Genomic DNA, 20,356 nt, shown 5'->3' with positions numbered 1-20,356 from the left:
ACCTGCTGATTATCCACAGCTGGCAATCACACACTTCATTACAGGTACTTCATTAAATTAATTACAATATATACACATAAAACCCACTCTTCATGTGCAGGGCTCCTGCCCTGCTACAGGGGATTAACAAGAAATTAATTGATTTTTGAACGCATGTATGCTTAGCTGTTGATAAGAAGTAAGGTGTGGCTAAAGTACATTCTTGGTGGTAAGGAAATGCTTAATTGATTTTTGAAAGCAATGTAAGGAATTTTGTAATAGTTTTTGTATTAGAACTTTTATAATACGTTATTTTCTGTAACAAATTGAACAGAGAAGCTGGGTGTGGTATTCTGAGCTCTGTAATGTGAGGAGTGAGGGGCTTCGGTCTGTCTGCTTGCATGGGAGATTCTGTCAGAGAACAGATTCAAAAGGAATGTTTATTAGGCTTGGAAATCTGCCACGAGTACATACGTATTGGAAAGAGAGGTCAGAAATGACATCATTGCAAGGGTGTGTTTTGGAATTTACAGAACCAAAGAGAATGCATCTCCCTGTGCTCAGCTGTCAATCGTGATTCTGTTCATTCAAATTATTCTATTCTGAGCTATACCAATAAACATATTTGACATCACTAATATTGTTATCAGTTTTGTATTTCCTACAGAAGGAAGTTGAAAAAAGTCAATAAAAACTTGTGTGCTTGACTTTAAGGTGTGATCTTCAAGCAGAATCATTGTTGAAATATTTGCATGGATTGTGGAACTATATTTCGAAGAATATCTTGCTAAGTGACTCAGTGTTGTGGTTTCTCTCTTTTAGATATGTTAACGGGCTTTGGCAGTCAAATCAGGGTTTCAGTCCACAAATAATACATTTAGTAAATAAAGCAGTGCTTTTGAGTTTTTTATCTTTCATTTTTTAAAGGTTTTATGAGATCATACCAATAGACATATATTGTTCTCAACACTAAAAAGCTGATCGCAAAACAAAAAAGGGTTTTAACCCTTAGCGGTCCATTTATTCAGTCAGGCGCGTCAGGTCCAATTTATTTGCACATGCTCTGTTTAAAATATATATATTTTTTCTTTCTAAAAGGCACTGCATCGCAAAAGGACACTCAGTACTGCATCTCCAGCCAAGCCCCACCCCTTGCTCGCTGTATTTTTCACATACCTCTTTATAGACGTGCATACTGATAAATCCTCTCCTGATCACTCGTTTTATCACCAAACACCTCAGTAATGCGATTATTTTATTACTATAACATCTCAAAAAGCTCTGTAAATGTCTGTGATGTTCTTGGAGCGCTGGGTGCAGAAGCAGCTACCTCCTTTGTTTGTGTCCGTGTTATCTCTGTGGTGGATGGGGCTATCTGATACACCCTTTTTTTTCCGGCTTCGTTCGGATCCTATCAATCTCACTCAGCCATTGAAAGGTTTTCTCTACTTTTTCCAGAGCCAAAACAACTAGAGATCTGTGCTTTATGTCTTTTTGATGATGTCGGACAGGGTCCGACATCGGACTGGAAAGGGAGAATTGTAACGTCAGGCCTGGTCCAACATAGGACCTCAAAGGGTTAAACTTCGCTTGAGATGGGAAAGTAGAAGTTTTTTGGAAAGTGCTTATAGCTAATCCACGGCACAAGAGCAAGGGCTGTGTAATAATTAATAATGACTTCAATATTACTATATTACAGGGAGGGGGCTGCGTTTTTAAAATCAAATGAGACTCACGCTCAGAGTCGGGATGTGTTCTGTCCTGTAATACCAGTAGCCCGCATGTCGTTGGTGAATGTAGTGTTCACACCATTTACCAGATTATTTGTAATACTTAGAGGGTTAGGGTTAGGGTTTGTATGGAATCAATGTTTCAAAAACAGTACATTTCCACTTTGTGCGCACACTATCACAATTCGCCAAGTTCAGGCCCACTAAACTGTCCAAAATGAATGAATTCCTTACGCTGTATAGGATTAGTTTAAACATATAACAACAAGGTCGGGTGCCGACATTGACGTTGGTTCCTGAGAAATGAGAGACCAGTTGCAGTGCCATACTAGGCTGTGTGATCCAGTGATTAAAGCGAAGGACTTGCACCCAGGTGGTTCCCTGTTCAAATCGTGACTCAGACTCCTGCTTTCCTACTCGTTTTCGGTCTTTCAGGTGGTAGATTGTGTAGCTAAAACAAAAACTGAAGGCACTTTGGAAATGCGCTGATTAAGGCAGGTCTCTGTACATATCTTAATGTACATCCATAATAGGAAGATGTGTGGTCCAGTGGTTAAAGAAACAGGCTTGTAACCAGGAGGTCCAAATCCCAGCTCAGCCATTGACTCGCTGTGTGACCCTGAGCGAGTCACTGAACCTCCTTGTGCTGCGTCTTTGGGGTGAGGCGTTGTTGTAAGTGACTCTGCAGCTGATGCATGGTTCACACGCCCTAGTCTCCTATCTTGTAAAGCGCTTTGTGATGGTGGTCCACTGTGAAAGGCGCTATATAAAGATTATTATGTATCGGTATAGTCTTCTCTTATGCGGGATTTAGGGAATGAAAAAGAAGGTGAAGCCAAAACAGTAGATCATAAATTAAACAAAACTATTGCAGCGAAGAGCCACTTTGCTTTAATTACATGGTCATGCTTTTAAAAAGTCAGAGCTGGGCACTGTTTCATTTACTTTTGTTCTTTTCGTCTGTATTTAAGTTGGTTTTTATATGCATCTCAAAGCGCTTCACAAAATGAAAGTGCCTTAGTAAAAATAAATAAAAATAAAGGTTTATTAAAGGTTATCTGCCTCTTTTGGTTAATAACTTCTGTACGTTGAGTTGCTGTACTTTGAGGAGACTTGATGGAAGCAAGTTCTTAGCGTGCTGAAATGTAATTAATAACGATCACTGCGGTTATCTCTATGTTATAACTGGAAGGCTGTGTTTTGCATTAGGTAGTGTGGGTTTTGGGCTCTGCATTTTGAAACAGATCTCTAAAGAGGGCAGTGACATACAGGAGCAGATGTTACATTAGATGATACCAGGGCTTTTCAGTTACTTTGCCCTTTGTCTGTGGAATTCTAGTTCTCACCATATTATGGAAACACATACAATAGCATATCAAATGTAGTTATTTTTTAAACCTGACTTTTAGTCAACAGCTTGTATCAGATTTGATATCTATCGTTCCATTGTGAAGCACTCAGGCGCTATGGAAATGTAAAATTGCATTGCATTGCATGGGTATATAAATACTGGCAGCTATAGCTTGAAACCTAAGCTTGACCTCATTAGAATCAGCTCTGGTTACAGTGTTGTGTCAAAATACAGGACAGCTGATGCAGCCAATTTGAAGTGATGTTAAGTGTGGTGGAAATCAATTGTATGGCTGTTGCATATCCTTCATATTAAGTGTGATATTAACCAGAGTGATAGTATCAGAAGCTTGTTTCCATCGACTCCCATTCTACTGTGGTCGGGACATTTCAATGGCGTGTGACGTTAGTCGGGTTTGACTGCACGGTTGACGTGCAGTTCAGATAACCTAGGGGCCGGTCTTTCCAAACTCTGGTAATCGGATTTCCGCGTTTTGATCTGGATTATGTTGTGCAATTGGGTTTTTCAAAACATCGAAATGCCATTACCGTGATCCGGATCTCGTTAGGGTAATCCGGTCGCACTTTTGATCAAATGTTGCAGTTGGGTTTTTCAGAATTTAAAGAGGAGATCAGGATTACTTTGATCCAAAATAAAAGGATTATTGTGATCCTACCGTGGAAACGGAGGTTTAGCTTTTAAATGATCACAGAACAGCGATATTGTGTTTGAATTGTCGTAGCAAATCGAATGTTATAAGATCATATTTACATATTTAAGTTTTGTATCCAGGAAAGCAAAAAGGAAAACATGTACTTAGTGGTACAGCTTTAATAAAAAAAACACAGGCATACGTCTTCACATACACCCCTTAAAACTCGTCTGAGATTCTGGACTCCGGAACTACGAGAAAGACGATGGAGATGTCTAAAAACACATACGCTTTTTTCAAAAGTTTTATTTGTATTCAATTTAGATTAATTATTTAATGTCTGTTAAGTTTTGAAAATTTTGAAAAACCGGGCCCAGGAGATTGAGGGTTATCCGTAACGTAACATAAATGTTTACTTTTACAATGTGCTGCAGTCCGTTGGCGAAAGCCTTTGTATCCTTGGCAACATAGCCACAAATTCCGTCATTTCACCTTTTATTAAGGATTATCTAGAGGGTGCAGGCCCAAGTAAAGGCTTTCTGTCTTCACAGCAACCATGCAGGTCTGACTGGAAGGAAGTCAGGCCATTTCCATGGCAACTAGCTGGGGAACTGACACAGAAATTGAGACTGAGGCTTCAGTTTTGGGCCCTCTCAGCATTAAGAAATCCATTGTGTCGCTCTCATTAACTCAACAACAAGAGAACAAAGACAAACACACGTGTGTTTATATATACAGATATAATATTTTATAAAAATAAAAAATAGATTACAAAATTTGATTTTTTTTTTTCTTCTCATAAAAATCACAATTTTCCCACAATGCAAAGAGTTAGGGTTCATTAAGTTCTCAAATTTAACAATATGGAGTTTGTAACAAGAATTGGTTATTGTTTTTAGTTTTCATGAAAGAAATTCTAACATTATTGCTTAATTTCCTCATTCCAGAAAGTAGCTAATTTCAGAATTGTTATTTTGTAACTATAATTTTTAAAGGGTTCTTAATTTAGGGTTATAAGGATAAAACATGACAAGAGTTTTGGCTAGTGCTTTCATCAGTGTGATTGAAACTACAAGAAACTGAGTCAAGCAGACCAACATTTGGGCTCTAGTGCCTTCATCAGTGTTATTGAAACTAAACTGAGTCAGGCAGACCAGCGTTTGGGCTCTAGTGCCTTCGTCAGTGTGATTGAAACTAGAAGAGACTGAGTCAAGCAGACAAGAGTTTGGGCTGTAGTGCTTCAACAGTGTTTCTGCATTATTCAGCATTAATATTACATGCATTATTGGAGGGCAGAGTGCTCAATACTATATAATGCTGTAGTGTACTATGGAATATTATAGGGCTGGTGGAGCATTGAAAGATAACAACTCAAAGCAACTTTCTGAAATGATGAAATCAAAGAGAATTCCTGGGCCTTAAGCACTCTCAGTGGCAGCATGGAATATAGCTGAAAGGACATGAACACAAGTGCAAAGCACAAAACAACAAGGTTACAACCCTTTCAGAACCATTTTCTGTAAGTCAACATCTAACGGAGAGCTGGCCAACATTTTTAGCCAAAAATTCCAGAACTTAGAATTTTAAAATAGAGCTCAATATTTTCATAAATATGGAAATTAAATAGATTTTTGATCAGCTTCTACCTGATAAGCTGCATATTTTTTTTAGAGCATTGTACAGCACTGGGGAATCACCCAGAATTGTATCAACACACATTTACAAGGGTAAACAGTGAAAGCATTGTACAGGATAGGTAAGCATTGTAAAGTCTAGTGAGGCATTATAAAGTTTATTTGTCCATCCCTATTGAGAACTCTATCAACCTGTTTAAATCGTTCAAACCCATTGTTAATAATATCTCATTGTATAAAGTGAATGCCCTCTCACCCATACTCTTTGCAATTCCAGTGAGGCTGTAGCTTATCAGCACAAACAACATTATCTCTTATACAAGAAAAGTGTTACAGTATAATAACTGTGAAACGAATTGCTAACAAAATACACATGTCTCGATTGAAAGATCATTTATAATTATTAATATTTCGCTACCCCTGTCTTTTATGTTTTACAGTGTAGCTAACAAAATGATTCCATAAATCTGGGGCACTTTCTTGTGGGTGTCAAAGGTGCCGTTTTGAATGTTACAGTAATGTTACCTGGTACCGGGTTCAAGCCATATCTTCAGATAGTGACGCACTTCATACTAATCTGGATAACAGCCACCCGGATTTTGCAATTCTGTGTTTTGTTATCGAGATTACTTTTACCTGGATCGCTCTGATCTGTTTTTTCAGAACACCGCTGGGTTACATTTATTCAAATTACAAATAATTACTGTTACGAATTTATTTATTTTCTTATCACAAAATATAGGATTACAAATGTAAGGATCACTGTTATCCAGATTCCAAGTTTTGGAAAACCGGCACCAGCCGGGGAAAACTGTCCCGCCCAGTCTACAATAAGGCATGGGACTTGTGCTGCTCTAACATGTGCTTCATTCGTTACTGTGCATTTGAGAGCTGTGTCGCTCATGGAAGTGCTCTGGGAATCATTTTATTAGCTGCAGCTGCTTTAAGGGTGGCTTTGAGGTTATTAAAATAAATACTCTAGTAAATACTCTACTCTAATTTCGATTATCCGTGTTCTACCCTTAGCTTTAGTACCATTTGATCTGCTTCTATCATAGTCAGTACCCAAGCTGATCCACGATCATTGGCATCCCCCCATCTCGTTACATTAAGAACTCCAATATGGGAGTCTTAACATAGAGATTTGTAGGACTGTACCTTCAGGGATCAAAAGTTAAGAAAATGCATTAGGAGGTATCTCTCTCTGTCTCTCTCTCTCTCTCACACTCTCTCGCTCATATATATATATATATATATATATATATATATATATATATATATATATATATAAAGTTTTTAAATTAGCTATATTGCACATTTTATGGTTTAAATTAACATTGTCTTTTAAAGGAATACAGTTTTTAAAGAAGTCTCCCTCTCAAATGCAAATGTTTATTGGCATGGCTAGCCACGCTATTGCCAAAGTTAATGTAGTAAATTCACAGAAATATGCGTGCTCAGGATTAAACATCATTACATGACACACGCACACACGCACACACCAATCTCAAGACGTTTACAAAGGAATCCCGAGATCTAGTGCTCTCTGTACATCCCAGAGCTGTCATCAGAAGATCTTTTTAACGGGGGAGAAGGAGAAATGTTCCAATAGCTGGTGTCTTGAGTTTGTATCCAGGTGTGTGAGCGTGTGCGTGTGTGTGTGCGCGTGTGTGTACACGTCGGAAGGTCTTTGTTGATGTCACGCTTCACAAGTTGTTGGTTTCCAGTGCTTTGTTGGTGTAGCCCGCTCCGTTTCTTTGGTTCTGTTACGGGAGAAAAAACAAAGATTTTTTTGCATCAGATTTTTGTGAGTGACTCCTAACATAGAGATATCACATGGAAACACTGCAGTGAATCGGCATCTCAGCCCATTGAACTGAATGGAAAACAAGGGCTGGATGCAACACTCAAACCCTACAGTTCACACACAAACTAATTACCATTCAACTGAAGAGCCAGCTCTATACTTTAGCATTACAGCATGCTAGCGTGACAGACAGACAGGCTAGAAGTCTATCTCAGTGTCTTCATTCAAACCTTGTAGCTTCAAAATCATTCCATGGATCTGTTTTGCACTTCCATTCACTATGCAGGTTTCAAATGTGCAGTTTTGAAAGAAGCACATGTTACAGCAAAGGTAGATTTTGATTTTAAAACCGACATCTGGTACTACACTAGGGTAAACGAAGTTCTCAGTTTGCTTGCTGTGTTTTCCAGGATGTCTGTTACTGCTGTGCTTCCTGGATCATTTCACTTCAGCACTGTCTGCGGGTCATGTTTACCGGCTCAAATTATGCCAGTGAATAAGGAAAGTATTTTTTTTTTTATTGACAGGTAAAAAAAAAACACAAAAAGCCAGTGAAAGGATGAGGACGATTTCACTCTACAGGTGATACTAACTCAGGAAGTTCAGAACAGTCTAAAAGAATGGCTTGAGAACAGATTTCTTTAACCTAGTGGGGAAAAAACGAAACGATATTGTGTGACGTGTGTTTCTTTCAAAACTTTTAAAGCTTTAAAACAGCATTGAAAACCCATTTTTATAAAATGATTGGGCATCGTTTTAGACTGTCTTCTTAACTGTTTTATAGGAATTGTCTTTGCCTTTTGAATTTTGTATAATATTGTAAAATGTTGCAAAGCGCCTTGAGGTCCTTGTGATGAAAGGCGCTATATAAATGTAAATAAAAAATTAAAAAAAATCAAACTGCAGATCTGAGGCCTATATACTGAATGGATGTTCATTGTAGATAAATGTATGTAATTCTTTGGTAGCTACAATTACTTTAAACTTTATGTTAAATAATGTTTTTGTACGTACATGTCTGGGGGTTAACTTCCTGTCCTCATCTCTGCACAGTGTAACTTCCAGTACGATTTGAGACCTGTTGCACAAAAATAATGTGTGAGATCTTCTATATAAAGGGACTCCAGAACCTGTGTGAGATCTTCTATCTAAAGGGACACCAGAACCTGAGTGAGATCTTCTATCTAAAGGGACTCCAGAATGTATGTGAGATCTTCTACCTAAAGGGACCTGTCTGGAAGGGTATCACTGCAGTCAAGGCAAGTGGCGGGATCAGCAAACACCGGAAGCAGGAGATTGCAGCTCAAAGCTCTTGCTGCACACTTTGATTGACAAACAAAATAAGCAATCAAAATAAACTAAATGCAAAACAAAGAAGCACAAAGCAAAGGCTAGCTTGGTGTAGGCCAGAGAGCACACTCTGCTGCTCTCAGCCCTTTGCCTAAACCAACTCCCCCAGTATCCCAGCTCCTCTTTCATACAGGTGGCCATGCCCAAACTGGTAATCAATGACCCGTTCTGGGGAATGGCCTCACTTTTTACAGGGAATGAGATTTTAACCCTGTCCCAGCCAAGCTTGAACCCTGTCAGCCACAGGAGTCGTTGGTGCGCGGTGAACCATAGATTTCCCTGCCGACCTAAGCTCTCCCTACCCGGTGGCACTTGGCCAATTGTGCATCACCTGCTGGAAACTCCCAGTCACAGTCGGCAAATGACATAGCCTTGATTCGAACACGTGATCTCCAGACTATAGGGTGCATCCTGCACTCCACACGGAGCGCCTTTACTGGATGTGCCACTCAGGAGCCCTCATGCATGTTACCATTAGGAACCATTAGCAGACCACAGCATTACCATGAATGGCAACACAGCGCATACAGTATTGACACAGTGGATACAGTATTGACACAGTGACAGCACGCTGTCTTTCTGTCTTTACTGCAATCCATTACCAGCAATGTGTTTTGCTTCATGATGTTGAAATATGTAAATCGTCCCATTGTTGTGTCCTATTCATGCCAGCTAGCTGCTTTAGTATTCTGCAAAATGTATGACAAGGATTCAAATAATTTGCATGGTTTGCATGCAGCTAACTCAGCAGTGCATATTGCAGTAGCCCTTTGAGCTTAGCCAGTTCTGTGCTGCTTGAAAAAGCACAGCTAAGTGCATTTTTTCATAAAGTACAGGAGTGCCTGTACATAACATGAGAATTTTGCCTGCAAGCAATGACCAAAAATGAAATACAATATTTACCTTTAATTGATGTGCAGTCCCATAAGGGATATATTTGCAGTTGTCTATTGTCTGCATTTTTGATATCTTTTTTAAATATTACAATGTAGTTTTAGACTCTTAGCTGTTCTATTTCTATAAACTAACTTTTTTATTTGACTTATTTGAATTAAAACTTAAACCACATCTCTTTTTTTAAATGTCTGTTTGATTAAATTCTGTATTAGACAGTTTTTAATTGAATGGTTTAATTGTGTGCGCGCACAACTGTTGAAATGTGAATTGGTGCTGTTATTGTATTTGTTGTTTATTGTTCTCAATTTCAGTTTTAGTTTTAATAATTTCTCTTGTGTTTTGTTGCTTCGTTAATATCAGTTTCTTATATTACAGGGCCTGCGTTTTCACTGAGGTTCGTAACAGCTGTCATTCTATTAAATAAAGCTTTCCATTAAACCCAGTAAAAGATACATTTAGAATATAAAAGCTTTGTATTTTTTTTTAATACCACAATGCATGGTGACTTCCAGAATTCATGTTTATAATGCAAGTGAATTATTAACAGTAATTCAATTCACATGATGTTTGAGAAGGAAGTAGACTACAGTAAAACACAAAGGACTTCTCCAATGTCACCTGTTTGCATTATTGGATTTAGGTCCCTGGGATAGAGCTAGGCTAATGAACATTCTGCTCCTGCTTGTGCCACAATACAAAACACCTTTAGGTGAGGTAAACAAACCAGAAAGCCAGCAAGGAGCTAGTGTAGTGCACAGGGTAAACTAAGAAGAAATGTAACAGTCAGAAACCAACGCGCCGCCTTTAAACATCTTTTAACATCCATCCCATCTCAAAAGGCTAAACAACACACGAAGGCTGTTTAAAGGTGGCCCTCACATTACAAAATGGATGCGAATTAGGCTTAAAATGAGCGGCATTGCACAAGGGAGCCTACATAGGATTCGATACGCCTGGAAAAAATAAGACAGCAGACAAGTTCTGTCCTGTGGTAGTTCCATTAAAGGTAACCCAACTCGCACAGGAAATATTTTATTTGTTACTGCTGTAGGATCAATCTTCTAGACCCTTGTTATCATGGAAACAGTGCAATAGGTTAACACAGGCCTACAGGAGCTGTAGATACTAACGCACAGCAAGTGAATGACAATATGGACCCTGGAAATACACAAACACACAGGGAATACAAACAACTCAATTCTTCCGGTCAAGTTTTATTTCTATTCTATTCTTAAGTCTGGGAAGAAGGTTAAAAGGAGGTCCATCCACGCCCGTAACTAGCTGTGAGGACACCAAGGCCGAATCCTCAGGTTGTTTTATGCTGGTGTTCATGTGAAAATTCTGGTAAAGTACAAAAGACTCCTTCATTTTCTCTGTTGGTTAGCCATGTAACACAGATTTGGAGGTTGAATAGTAAATACCAAGCAGTCATATGAATACTGGCAGCTACAGCTTGAAACCTAAGTGTGACCTCGTTAGAATGGCAGCTTTGGTTACAAAGCTGGGCCCACCTGTACTATAACTAGCAAGCCCGTAACCTAGCAACCAAAACTTCAGTGTGAAACACGATATGGCCTACTTCTGTTGACAAGCAGATACCATAGTCTAACTCAAAGGTAACCGTCTGTGAAGAACATTAAGAGACAATGTACTGTGACAGAGAGGAGATGGATAAGATTAGAGGTTTTTGTCACTGGTATATTTTTTATTTGAGTTTTTGAGGTCTCAAAAGCTAACGTTTGTAATATCTGTCTTCTAAACACCATTATCACGATTACCTTGAATAAAATGGCAAAACCTTTTCTTGTTCTGTAGGGTTCATTCAACGGTAATGCAATACCCTTCTGGCTGGTAATAATTAGTCTCCTCACAAAGCGATTATAATTGTGTTACCTACGAAGAACCACTGTGTTTCCTTTCCAATTGCGCGTTGTCTTTTTGAAATTCCTCTATTAAAATCTCCCAGTCCAAGTCAAGCCGAGTGTGTTTGGGTTGGTTGAAAGACAGCACGCCCTCCATATTCTAAAGGTTTGGTTAATTCACTGTTAAACCGTTTTGACAGCAGGTCTTACAGCCCTTCATTAATTCACCGTTTTCCAATACTCCACTTGTTTTGGTTGAATCACAAACCGTTTAGAGGAAACCAATGCATAAATAATGTCTGAAAAGCATGACAGTGTAATAAAGGATAGGTAAAGCATGACAGAGTGTAATAAAGGATAGTAAAAGCATAAAGCACATTAAAAACAATGATAAACTATGGTAATGCATAGTATAACAACTGGAAAAAACGACTGTGGTAGACTAATAATGGAAATAACACACCTTGTTTAATAGGGATGGGATACCAGGTTTATTTTACTCCCCTGAGATTTGTTTTACTGTAATGTGGCCCCAACTACACTTTTGTTTTGCGGTTAATTCCAAATTAAGGAATATTTTATTGAGGTATGCTTCATTACGTATGCTTCATGAGATATGTTTCACGATGTATGCTTCATGAGATGTTTCATGAGAGATGTTTCATGAGGTATGCTTCATGAGGTGTTTCATGAGAGATGTTTCATGAGGTATGCTTCATGAAAGATGTTTCATGAGGTATGCTTCATGAGATGTTTCATGAGAGATGTTTCATGAGGTATGCTTCATGAGATATGCTTCATGAGATGTTTCATGAGGTATGCTTCATGAGATATGCTTCATGAGAGATGTTTCATGAGGTATGCTTCATGAGGTGTTTCATGAGAGATGTTTCATGAGGTATGCTTCATGAGGTGTTTCATGAGAGATGCTTCATGAGATATGCTTCATGAGATATGTTTCATGAGGTGTTTCATGAGGTATGCTTCATGAGATATGCTTCATGAGGTATGCTTCATGAGATATGCTTCATGAGAGATGTTTCATGAGGTATGCTTCATGAGGTGTTTCATGAGAGATGTTTCATGAGATATGTTTCCTAAGATATATTTCATGAGATATATTTCATGAGATATGTTTCATGAGATATGCTTTAATAATCAAATTAGCCTCTTGCCTTTAATGTAGGTACTGCACATTTGAGAACTATAGAGTGAATGGAAGTAAATGACAGGTAAGAACTATAGCGTGAATGGAAGTAAATGACAGGTAAGAACTATAGAGTGAATGGAAGTAAATGACAGGTAAGAACTATAGCGTGAATGGAAGTATAAATGACAGGTAAGAACTATAGCGTGAATGGAAGTAAATGACAGGTAAGAACTATAGCGTGAATGGAAGTAAATGACAGGTAAGTACTATAGCGTGAATGGAAGTAAATGACAGGTAAGAACTATAGCGTGAATGGAAGTAAATGACAGGTAAGAACTATAGCGTGAATGAAAGTAAATGACAGGTAAGAACTATAGCGTGAATGGAAGTAAATGACAGGTAAGAACTATAGCGTGAATGGAAGTAAATGACAGGTAAGAACTATAGCGTGAATGATAGTAAATGACAGGTAAGAAGTATGAAATGATTCTGTTAGCTGCAGTCAGTTTTAAACCATGCTGAATGGACCCTGTTTATAGGTGGTAATCTTAGCTTGGACACAGCCAAGCTAGGGAACAAGTTTTTTTTTTCCCACGACTCGTATTTCTTTGTCTGAAGCCTGGAAAGCACAAAGGAAGGTTTCTGCAGGCCGGGTGAAGCAGTAACAGGACAGGAGTTAACTAAAGAGCCAGCAGGAGTAGTTTGGATTTGTGCCCTGGATTTTCTGGTCAGATTACTTCAGCTATTTTTCAATGTATAGTACATAGTGCTAACACAATATTTACACTATATATATATATATATATATATATATATATATATATATATATATATATATATATATATATATATATATATATATATAATTAGTCTAAAAAAAAAAAAACATTTAGAACTGCTTTTCCTACGATGACTCAAACTCAAACTGACTCAAAAATTTTGGACAAGGATTACTCTGACCTAAGTGATTAAAATGACGAATCAATAAAAGAAAAACAATGGCTCATTTAAAATGACATCATTTGAGGGGCTCCCGAGTGACGCATCCAGTAAAGGCACACCGCTCTGAGTGCAGGATGCGCCCTATAGATCGCCAGTTCGAACCCAGGCTATGCCCCTGCCGACTGGGGCCAGGAGTTCCCGGGGGCGGCACACGATTGGCCACGCGCGGGCAGGGTTGTCGCTTCCAGCTCACTATCTAATTCAACAACGCACCATTGGCCCCACTCGGGCATCTAATACAACAGCGCACAATTGTTTTTATCTGCTCTTCAGATGCTTGCCATAGATAACACAGGTTGGTGTCTTTATAGAAAAACCAGCGCCATCTAGTGTTCTGCCACTTTGGAACACCTTTTTTTTTTTTTTTTTGCTGGCAATACACTAGCTGTGCACTAGATGGCGCTGACGTTTACAAATATAAAGACCCTTTCGCTGATCTCGCCTACATAAAAGATGGCAGGCAAAAACTGAGGAGGAGCTCCTGACTCACAGGCTCAGTAAGGGAATTGAAGCTAACAAAATAGTTGTATAAATCTTTTGCATTTTGCACTTACATTCCCTATGTAAGCAACAACCCATGCCAGGGTAATGTTACTGGCTGAAGGAATGCTAGTCATTACTGGGGGAAGCAGCTGATTGGTTTATGCCCTGAAGGGGCGGAGACAATATGGTGAAGAATCATTCTCTAAAAAAAAGTCAACATGCTGAATTGTTTTACCTACAAGGACCCAAACTCCCAGAAGCAACTTATCTGGGTCAACTACAAAAGAAGTGCAAAATACATTCCCCATTTTTACAAATCACAAATGTTATGAAAAAATACCATTTAAAATGAAACACGTTCAACATAATGTGAACTACCAAACACATCATATATTCAATGGCACACATTTCGCCTAGAAGTCTTTGTCAGTGTCTTAAAACAAAAGTCCAGTATTTCTACACCTTTTATATGAGTGTGAGCTGTACAAAGTGATGGCAATACAGATGAGATAAGATCGACTGGAGTTACTTTGTTAGCTTCGAAAACGAACTTCTAACCGTCGCTCAAGCAAAAAGCGTTTCATTCACAAATTAGCTTGGTGAAAAAGACATTCTGAGAGAACATAAAGCCCATTTAATGGACTACTTCAAGGTCTTAAATGGCTTTTAAAAGTGCAAAATAGCTGCTATAACCTTGTCATTTATAGAGGACAATATGTGCTTAGTTAAGCATGGTGATCACAAACCATGCTTATTTACACATCTCCTGCATTGTCAATGATTAACAAGAACTGGTGGGGCTGCTAGAATTAGCTTCAAGGAGGGATGCCTGTATTTAAGTAGGAACAGGAGCTCACAGGAGCTCAAACAAAGTGACTCCCAGCTTTTACTAAAATTCCATAGCTTTGGTCACAGAAACCATGGGAACAGCATTAAGGAATTAAAATAGGCCTAAGAGAAAGGGTGCTCCCTCCAGTCCAGGGCAGGCTTGAGGCATGGAGACTGAACTGCTCCCTCCCTCATCTCCCTAAGGGAAAGGGTGCTCTCTCCAGTCCAGGGCAGGCTTGAGGCATGGAGACTGAACTGCTCCCTCCCTCATCTCCCTAAGGGAAAGGGTGCTCTCTCCAGTCCAGGGCAGGCTTGAGGCATGGAGACTGAACTGCTCCCTCCCTCACCCCCTAAGAGAAAGGGTGCTCCTCCAGTCCAGGGCAGGCTTGACAGCTTGAACTGCCCGTAACAAGCAAGCAGGCAAAGTACCTTTTTATTTGTTTCATTAATAAACTCCTCAGAGAAGAGGGAGGGTGAGGAAGGCTCTGCAGAATGCTGTGAATTTGTTAAAACACATGAAAACCGAACGAGGAAACGAAAGAATAACAGAAATGTTCTCTGGGTTTGCTTGCGTCAGAACTGCTCGCCTAGATCCATTTTATTGTCTCCCAGTAAAACAATATTGAAGTCTGTGTACTCACGTAAAACAACCCTAAATACAGCAGTCACAATGCACATAGCAGAGATGCCATACTTTGCCATTCAAAAGACTTCAAGCAATCCCTCCTTTCATCTCATTCCTTTAAGTTCTGCTGGTATTAGTCTGGTTGCTCTTCGCTGGACTCTCTCCAGGGCACAATGTTCTTTTATTAACCAGAATTAAACACAGCATTCGAAGTTTCATCAGTGCATGATACAACCTCACAGTAGCCTATTTTAATTTGAACTCTTTCTGATAAAACAGCCACACATTCTGTTATTGGCTTCCCCGCACTGGCTGGCTGCTGACAGCGAGAACCCTGTTACACCTTTTAAGATTTGAAAGAGCTTGCGAGTCGAGCGATGCAATAGAAGAGATCTGTTTCTTACTGTGTTGCTGGGGAAGCTCCCTCCGTTGGGCACTTCGTAGTGTGTGTGAGTGGAGTACATGGGGTAGCCAGCGCTGTCATTCATGGAATAATAACCTCCAATCCCAAAGACATCGAACTGACCGCGTCGTCTCCTCACACAACAATAGCTTATCTACACAAAATAGAGGCAATGTTTTACAGACTGTAGATACAGAGTAAGGCTCAGAAAATATCTTCATACAATAACAAGAGACACACAAAAAGATCTTAGCAATGCTATCACTAAAATCTAAGGTATAAGTAAGGAATTCAATTTAGACCTTTAAAACACATTTTGAGCTCGTCTCACCAAGGGATTTACTGTTAACATTTTAGTGCATGTAATTCGACACATATAATACAATTTTACTTGTTTTCAGCTCTTAAACAGATAAGTTACTTATCAAATGTTACAGCTAACTTGAAATATGCAAGTGTTCAAGAGCTGAAAACAAGTAAAAATGTCTAATTAAGCACATTATCAGTTCAATGAAGGGTCTAGTTCAGTAATTGAGAGCCGGGTTGGAATGAGAACCAGCAGCCACAGGGGGTCCCCAGGACCGAGTTTGAGAAGCGCTGGGTTAGAGGTTCAGAAATAGAACCATTGCCTGAAACTATTGTTATCGAAGGTATTTTCAGGGAATTGTTATGTATAAAATATATAAAATACTGGCGTTATCGGATATTCTGTTTTAAGGGAATCAAACTGATTCTGTGTTATCAATAGCCTTGGCTCGGTCTAAAATACCAACTGTCTATTGTTTAAAACGTATTATTGAATCTGCAGATAGGGACTCGTAATAATCTTTATTATTTAACTGTCTGAGTGCTTCCGAAACACGATCGTCAATATTTTGAATCACAACAGTTTTAAATCATATATATATATATATATATATGTTTAATAAAAATGAAATTAATTTTGGACTTTGGACCTTTCCCACCTGGTTAGCATGATTAGACAGAGACAACTGCGTATATTGTGGACATATGTGCCTTATATTGGTCAGCACCTCTGCGGCAACTGAAGCATTGCAGCGTGGGACTAGCATGTCAAAGGTTAACATGCTTTTTTCTTCATGAAATGTTTAGGTGGTTACAGCACTATCCCGACAAGCGCTCCGTGAGAGATGTGATGCAGACTTACCATCAGGATCAGGATGCTGAGGAGAATGAGGAGGATGAGAGCAGCAAGAACCAGCAGGGCTATCCCCCAGCCAGGGACCTCGCTGCCAGGCTGACTGGAGGGGGGCGTGGCGTCCGTCAAAGCCACTGCAGAGAAAGGACAAGCCCGGGCAGAGGGTTACTGGACTCGTTCTGCCCAGCTCAGCTAGGGTCTCTTTAACAGGTTTTCATGGGTATTCATTCCAAAGACACCTGTTCAAAATCCTGCTCGTTCTGTTTCTGGTGACATCATCTTTACAGCCAGTGTACGTGTGTCTGTGTGCATGTGTGTGTGCATGTGTGTGTGTGTCTGTGTGTGTTCAAATTTAACATTTAACTAATTAAAATATTCCCACCTATTACTTGATTAATAGCTTTGTTTCGGTTTTATTTAATATCTGTAGACCAGAAACATCTTTAAAAGAATTACTAAGAGTGGTTGCACAGCCCTAAAATATAGATAGATAGATAGAGATAGATAGATAGATAGATTACCTTTAATAGAATCTGGACTCAGTTGAAGTGAGTTCAACATATCTCCATTTATTAGCGAATTTTCAAATTGCTTTTGAACAGTTGTAGTGCTGATGTCATTTGTCATGAAAATCGATTTTGTGTCTGCGACTACAGAACCTTTACTGAAAAAAATCAAACACAAAAAACAGTGTCAAAACATGCATGTCACTGACACCCACCTTCCCCCACGGAATCTTGCATTCACTCAAGTAAACCACGTCACCAAACAGATGCACAGCTAGATCTAAGGCAAGTCGCTCTCTGAATACAGTTTCATTTTCTTGTCCATAATGATGCTTGTTATATAAACACTCCTGGGCGTTCACAGTGCTGTGGTTATTTCACACCTGAGGATAAACATCCCACTCGATCCCTGTCCGGGTGATTCAGTCTCATCCCACTAGTGGAATAGCTGCAGTGCTCTGTGAATGCCTGTGCTGTATCCTCTAATATGCCTATAGGAGGCTGGGCGTGTACTCTCTGACGGTTCATGCTGTATCCTTCATTAACGTTGACAAATATATCATCATGGTTTAGGTACAGCACAGGAAACAGCAAATAACATTGTTCAAGCTCATCCCAGACACGCGCAATTCGGACAAAAGTGTACCCATATTTAAAACATAATTGCATAAGCAGTTTTCCAGACAAAGTGGGTTGTGGTGCAACAATTATCATGTCCCTAAAAAAACAATTCCTATTCCTTTGAAGGAAAAGGTATTGGAATTGGGAATTGGGAATTGTTTTTAAAAAAGAAATTGGAATTGAAAATCAGCAATTGACCCCAACCCTGGGAATATTGTACAATCTCCTCCACTATATCCCCGTCGCCTGGGATTTCATGCCTTGTGGAGGATAATAATAATATAAAATATTGTTTTTTTAAAATCCAAGCTTACCTGAATCTCAGGACTGTTGATTCTTTGTAGGTTTTGTGAGTAGGGCAAGTATTACAGCCGTAGATTTCTTTCAACTGTTAGAAAGAGAAGATAAACCCTCAGTAACACTACAGCTACGGGCAAAAGTGTCGCGCTGCCAAGAATTCTAGGACTGAGACCTAATTTCACAAAAAAATATGAACATAATTGAAATATTTTATGCAATCAAAAGAAATTGCAAAAGATATTGTACAAGTCTGCTGGAAGCCATAATAGTAGCACAGTGTTTCATATTCGATTCCGAAATATCACATTTTTCAATTTCTCAGTATAGAAAACTACGATATGTTAACACAAGCTTATTCAGCAGGTCTTCAGGGTTATTGGCTACAAAGCCTGTCAGTCATTAGGGGAAGCAGCTGGTTGGTTATTGACAGGAAAGAAGAACGTAAAGGAGCGAGGGCAATTTCACTTTCCAGGCGACCAAGGAAGTGATCACGGCATGGCTTGCAAACAGAGTATTTCCTTAACCTAATGTAGGACCGCAGGGTTTACATTTAAACCCCATATCTGAAGCCTATATGGGGTATAGATGTGCATGGTGTGGAAAATATAGGGTCTGCTTTTGTTAGCTACAATCACTGTAATTTAAAAACACAAGCGTGGACACCTACCCCTTGAATAATTTGATTTTCTAAAGCCTTGTAGTAGTCTGAACGGACTTCAGTGAGTGAAGAATTGAACTCCTTATTGGTGATCTTGAAGGAGATGTAAAAAGGTGTGTCGGGTGCCACTGTGACCGAGGTGCCCCCAGCGCTGGTTGAAGTCTCCACTACCACTCTGGTGCTCGTCTCAGTGCCAGTGGAGGTGGTAGGATGGCTCCCAGGGCTGATGCTAGTAATGGGCTCTTTGGTGGTGTCAGTTACAAGGGGTGTAAAAGTTGGGTGAGTGGTAACATTAGTGCTGTGCTCTGTGGTACTGTGTGTTACAGGGGGTGTAACACTGGTGCTGTGCTCTGTGGTACTGTGTGTTACATGGGGTGTAACACTGGTGCTGTGCTCTGTGGTACTGTCAGTTACATGGGGTGTAACACTGGTGCTGTGCTCTGTGGTATTGTCAGTTACATGGGGTGTAACACTGGTGCTGTGCTCTGTGGTATTGTCAGTTACATGGGGTGTAACACTGGTGCTGTGCTCTGTGGTGTTGTCAGTTAACACTGGTGGTGTGGTGGTGCTGTGCTCTGTGGTGTTGTCAGTTACATGGGGTGTAACACTGGTGCTGTGCTCTGTGGTAGTGTGAGTTACATGGGGTGTAACACTGGTGCTGTGCTCTGTGGTGTTGTCAGTTACATGGGGTGTAACACTGGTGCTGTGCTCTGTGGTGTTGTCAGTTACATGGGGTGTAACACTGGTGCTGTGCTCTGTGGTATTGTCAGTTACATGGGGTGTAACACTGGTGCTGTGCTCTGTGGTGTTGTTAGTTACATGGGGTGTAACACTGGTGCTGTGCTCTGTGGTGTTGTCAGTTACATGGGGTGTAACACTGGTGGTGTGCTCTGTGGTGTTGTCAGTTACATGGGGTGTAACACTGGTGCTGTGCTCTGTGGTGTTGTCAGTTACATGGGGTGTAACATTGGTGGTGTGCTCTGTGGTATTGTCAGTTACATGGGGTATAACATTGGTGGTGTGCTCTGTGGTATTGTCAGTTACATGGGGTGTAACATTGGTGCTGTGCTCTGTGGTATTGTCAGTTACATGGGGTGTAACATTGGTGGTGTGCTCTGTGGTATTGTCAGTTACATGGGGTGTAACATTGGTGGTGTGCTCTGTGGTATTGTCAGTTACATGGGGTATAACATTGGTGGTGTGCTCTGTGGTATTGTCAGTTACATGGGGTGTAACACTGGTGCTGTGCTCTGTGGTATTGTCAGTTACATGGGGTATAACATTGGTGGTGTGCTCTGTGGTATTGTCAGTTACATGGGGTGTAACACTGGTGCTGTGCTCTGTGGTGTTGTCAGTTAC

General features: G+C 39.8%; 1 protein-coding gene across 1 annotated transcript; it reads right to left on the bottom strand.

Moving 5' to 3' along the window:
- Window positions 1-4,858: 4,858 nt before the first annotated feature.
- On the bottom strand, window positions 4,859-20,100 carry LOC121306942 (mucin-1-like). Its single transcript, XM_041238967.1, has 8 exons — window positions 20,087-20,100; window positions 19,581-19,727; window positions 19,007-19,355; window positions 18,354-18,427; window positions 17,434-17,576; window positions 16,922-17,046; window positions 15,755-15,907; window positions 4,859-7,109 (listed from the first exon to the last, which is right to left on the bottom strand). The coding sequence occupies exons 1-8, from the start codon at window positions 20,098-20,100 to the stop codon at window positions 7,053-7,055; spliced, it is 1,062 nt and encodes a 353-aa protein (XP_041094901.1). The 3' UTR covers window positions 4,859-7,052.
- Window positions 20,101-20,356: the final 256 nt, after the last annotated feature.

This window comes from Polyodon spathula, chromosome 51, assembly GCF_017654505.1.
Source record: "Polyodon spathula isolate WHYD16114869_AA chromosome 51, ASM1765450v1, whole genome shotgun sequence".
Classification (NCBI taxonomy): Eukaryota; Metazoa; Chordata; class Actinopteri; order Acipenseriformes; family Polyodontidae; genus Polyodon; species Polyodon spathula.
Note: the sequence above shows the minus strand (reverse complement) of the source record. Positions and strands in the feature narration are given on the sequence as shown.

Bases quoted from the DNA above. Each gene is read 5' to 3' on its own strand.
- LOC121306942 (XM_041238967.1), bottom strand. The intron at 19,356-19,580 runs CACCACAGAGCA...TGTAACACACAG, and splicing joins ACACCCCATGTAACTGACAA to TACCACAGAGCACAGCACCA. The intron at 17,577-18,353 runs GTAAGCTTGGAT...GATTTTTTTCAG, and splicing joins TCAACAGTCCTGAGATTCAG to TAAAGGTTCTGTAGTCGCAG.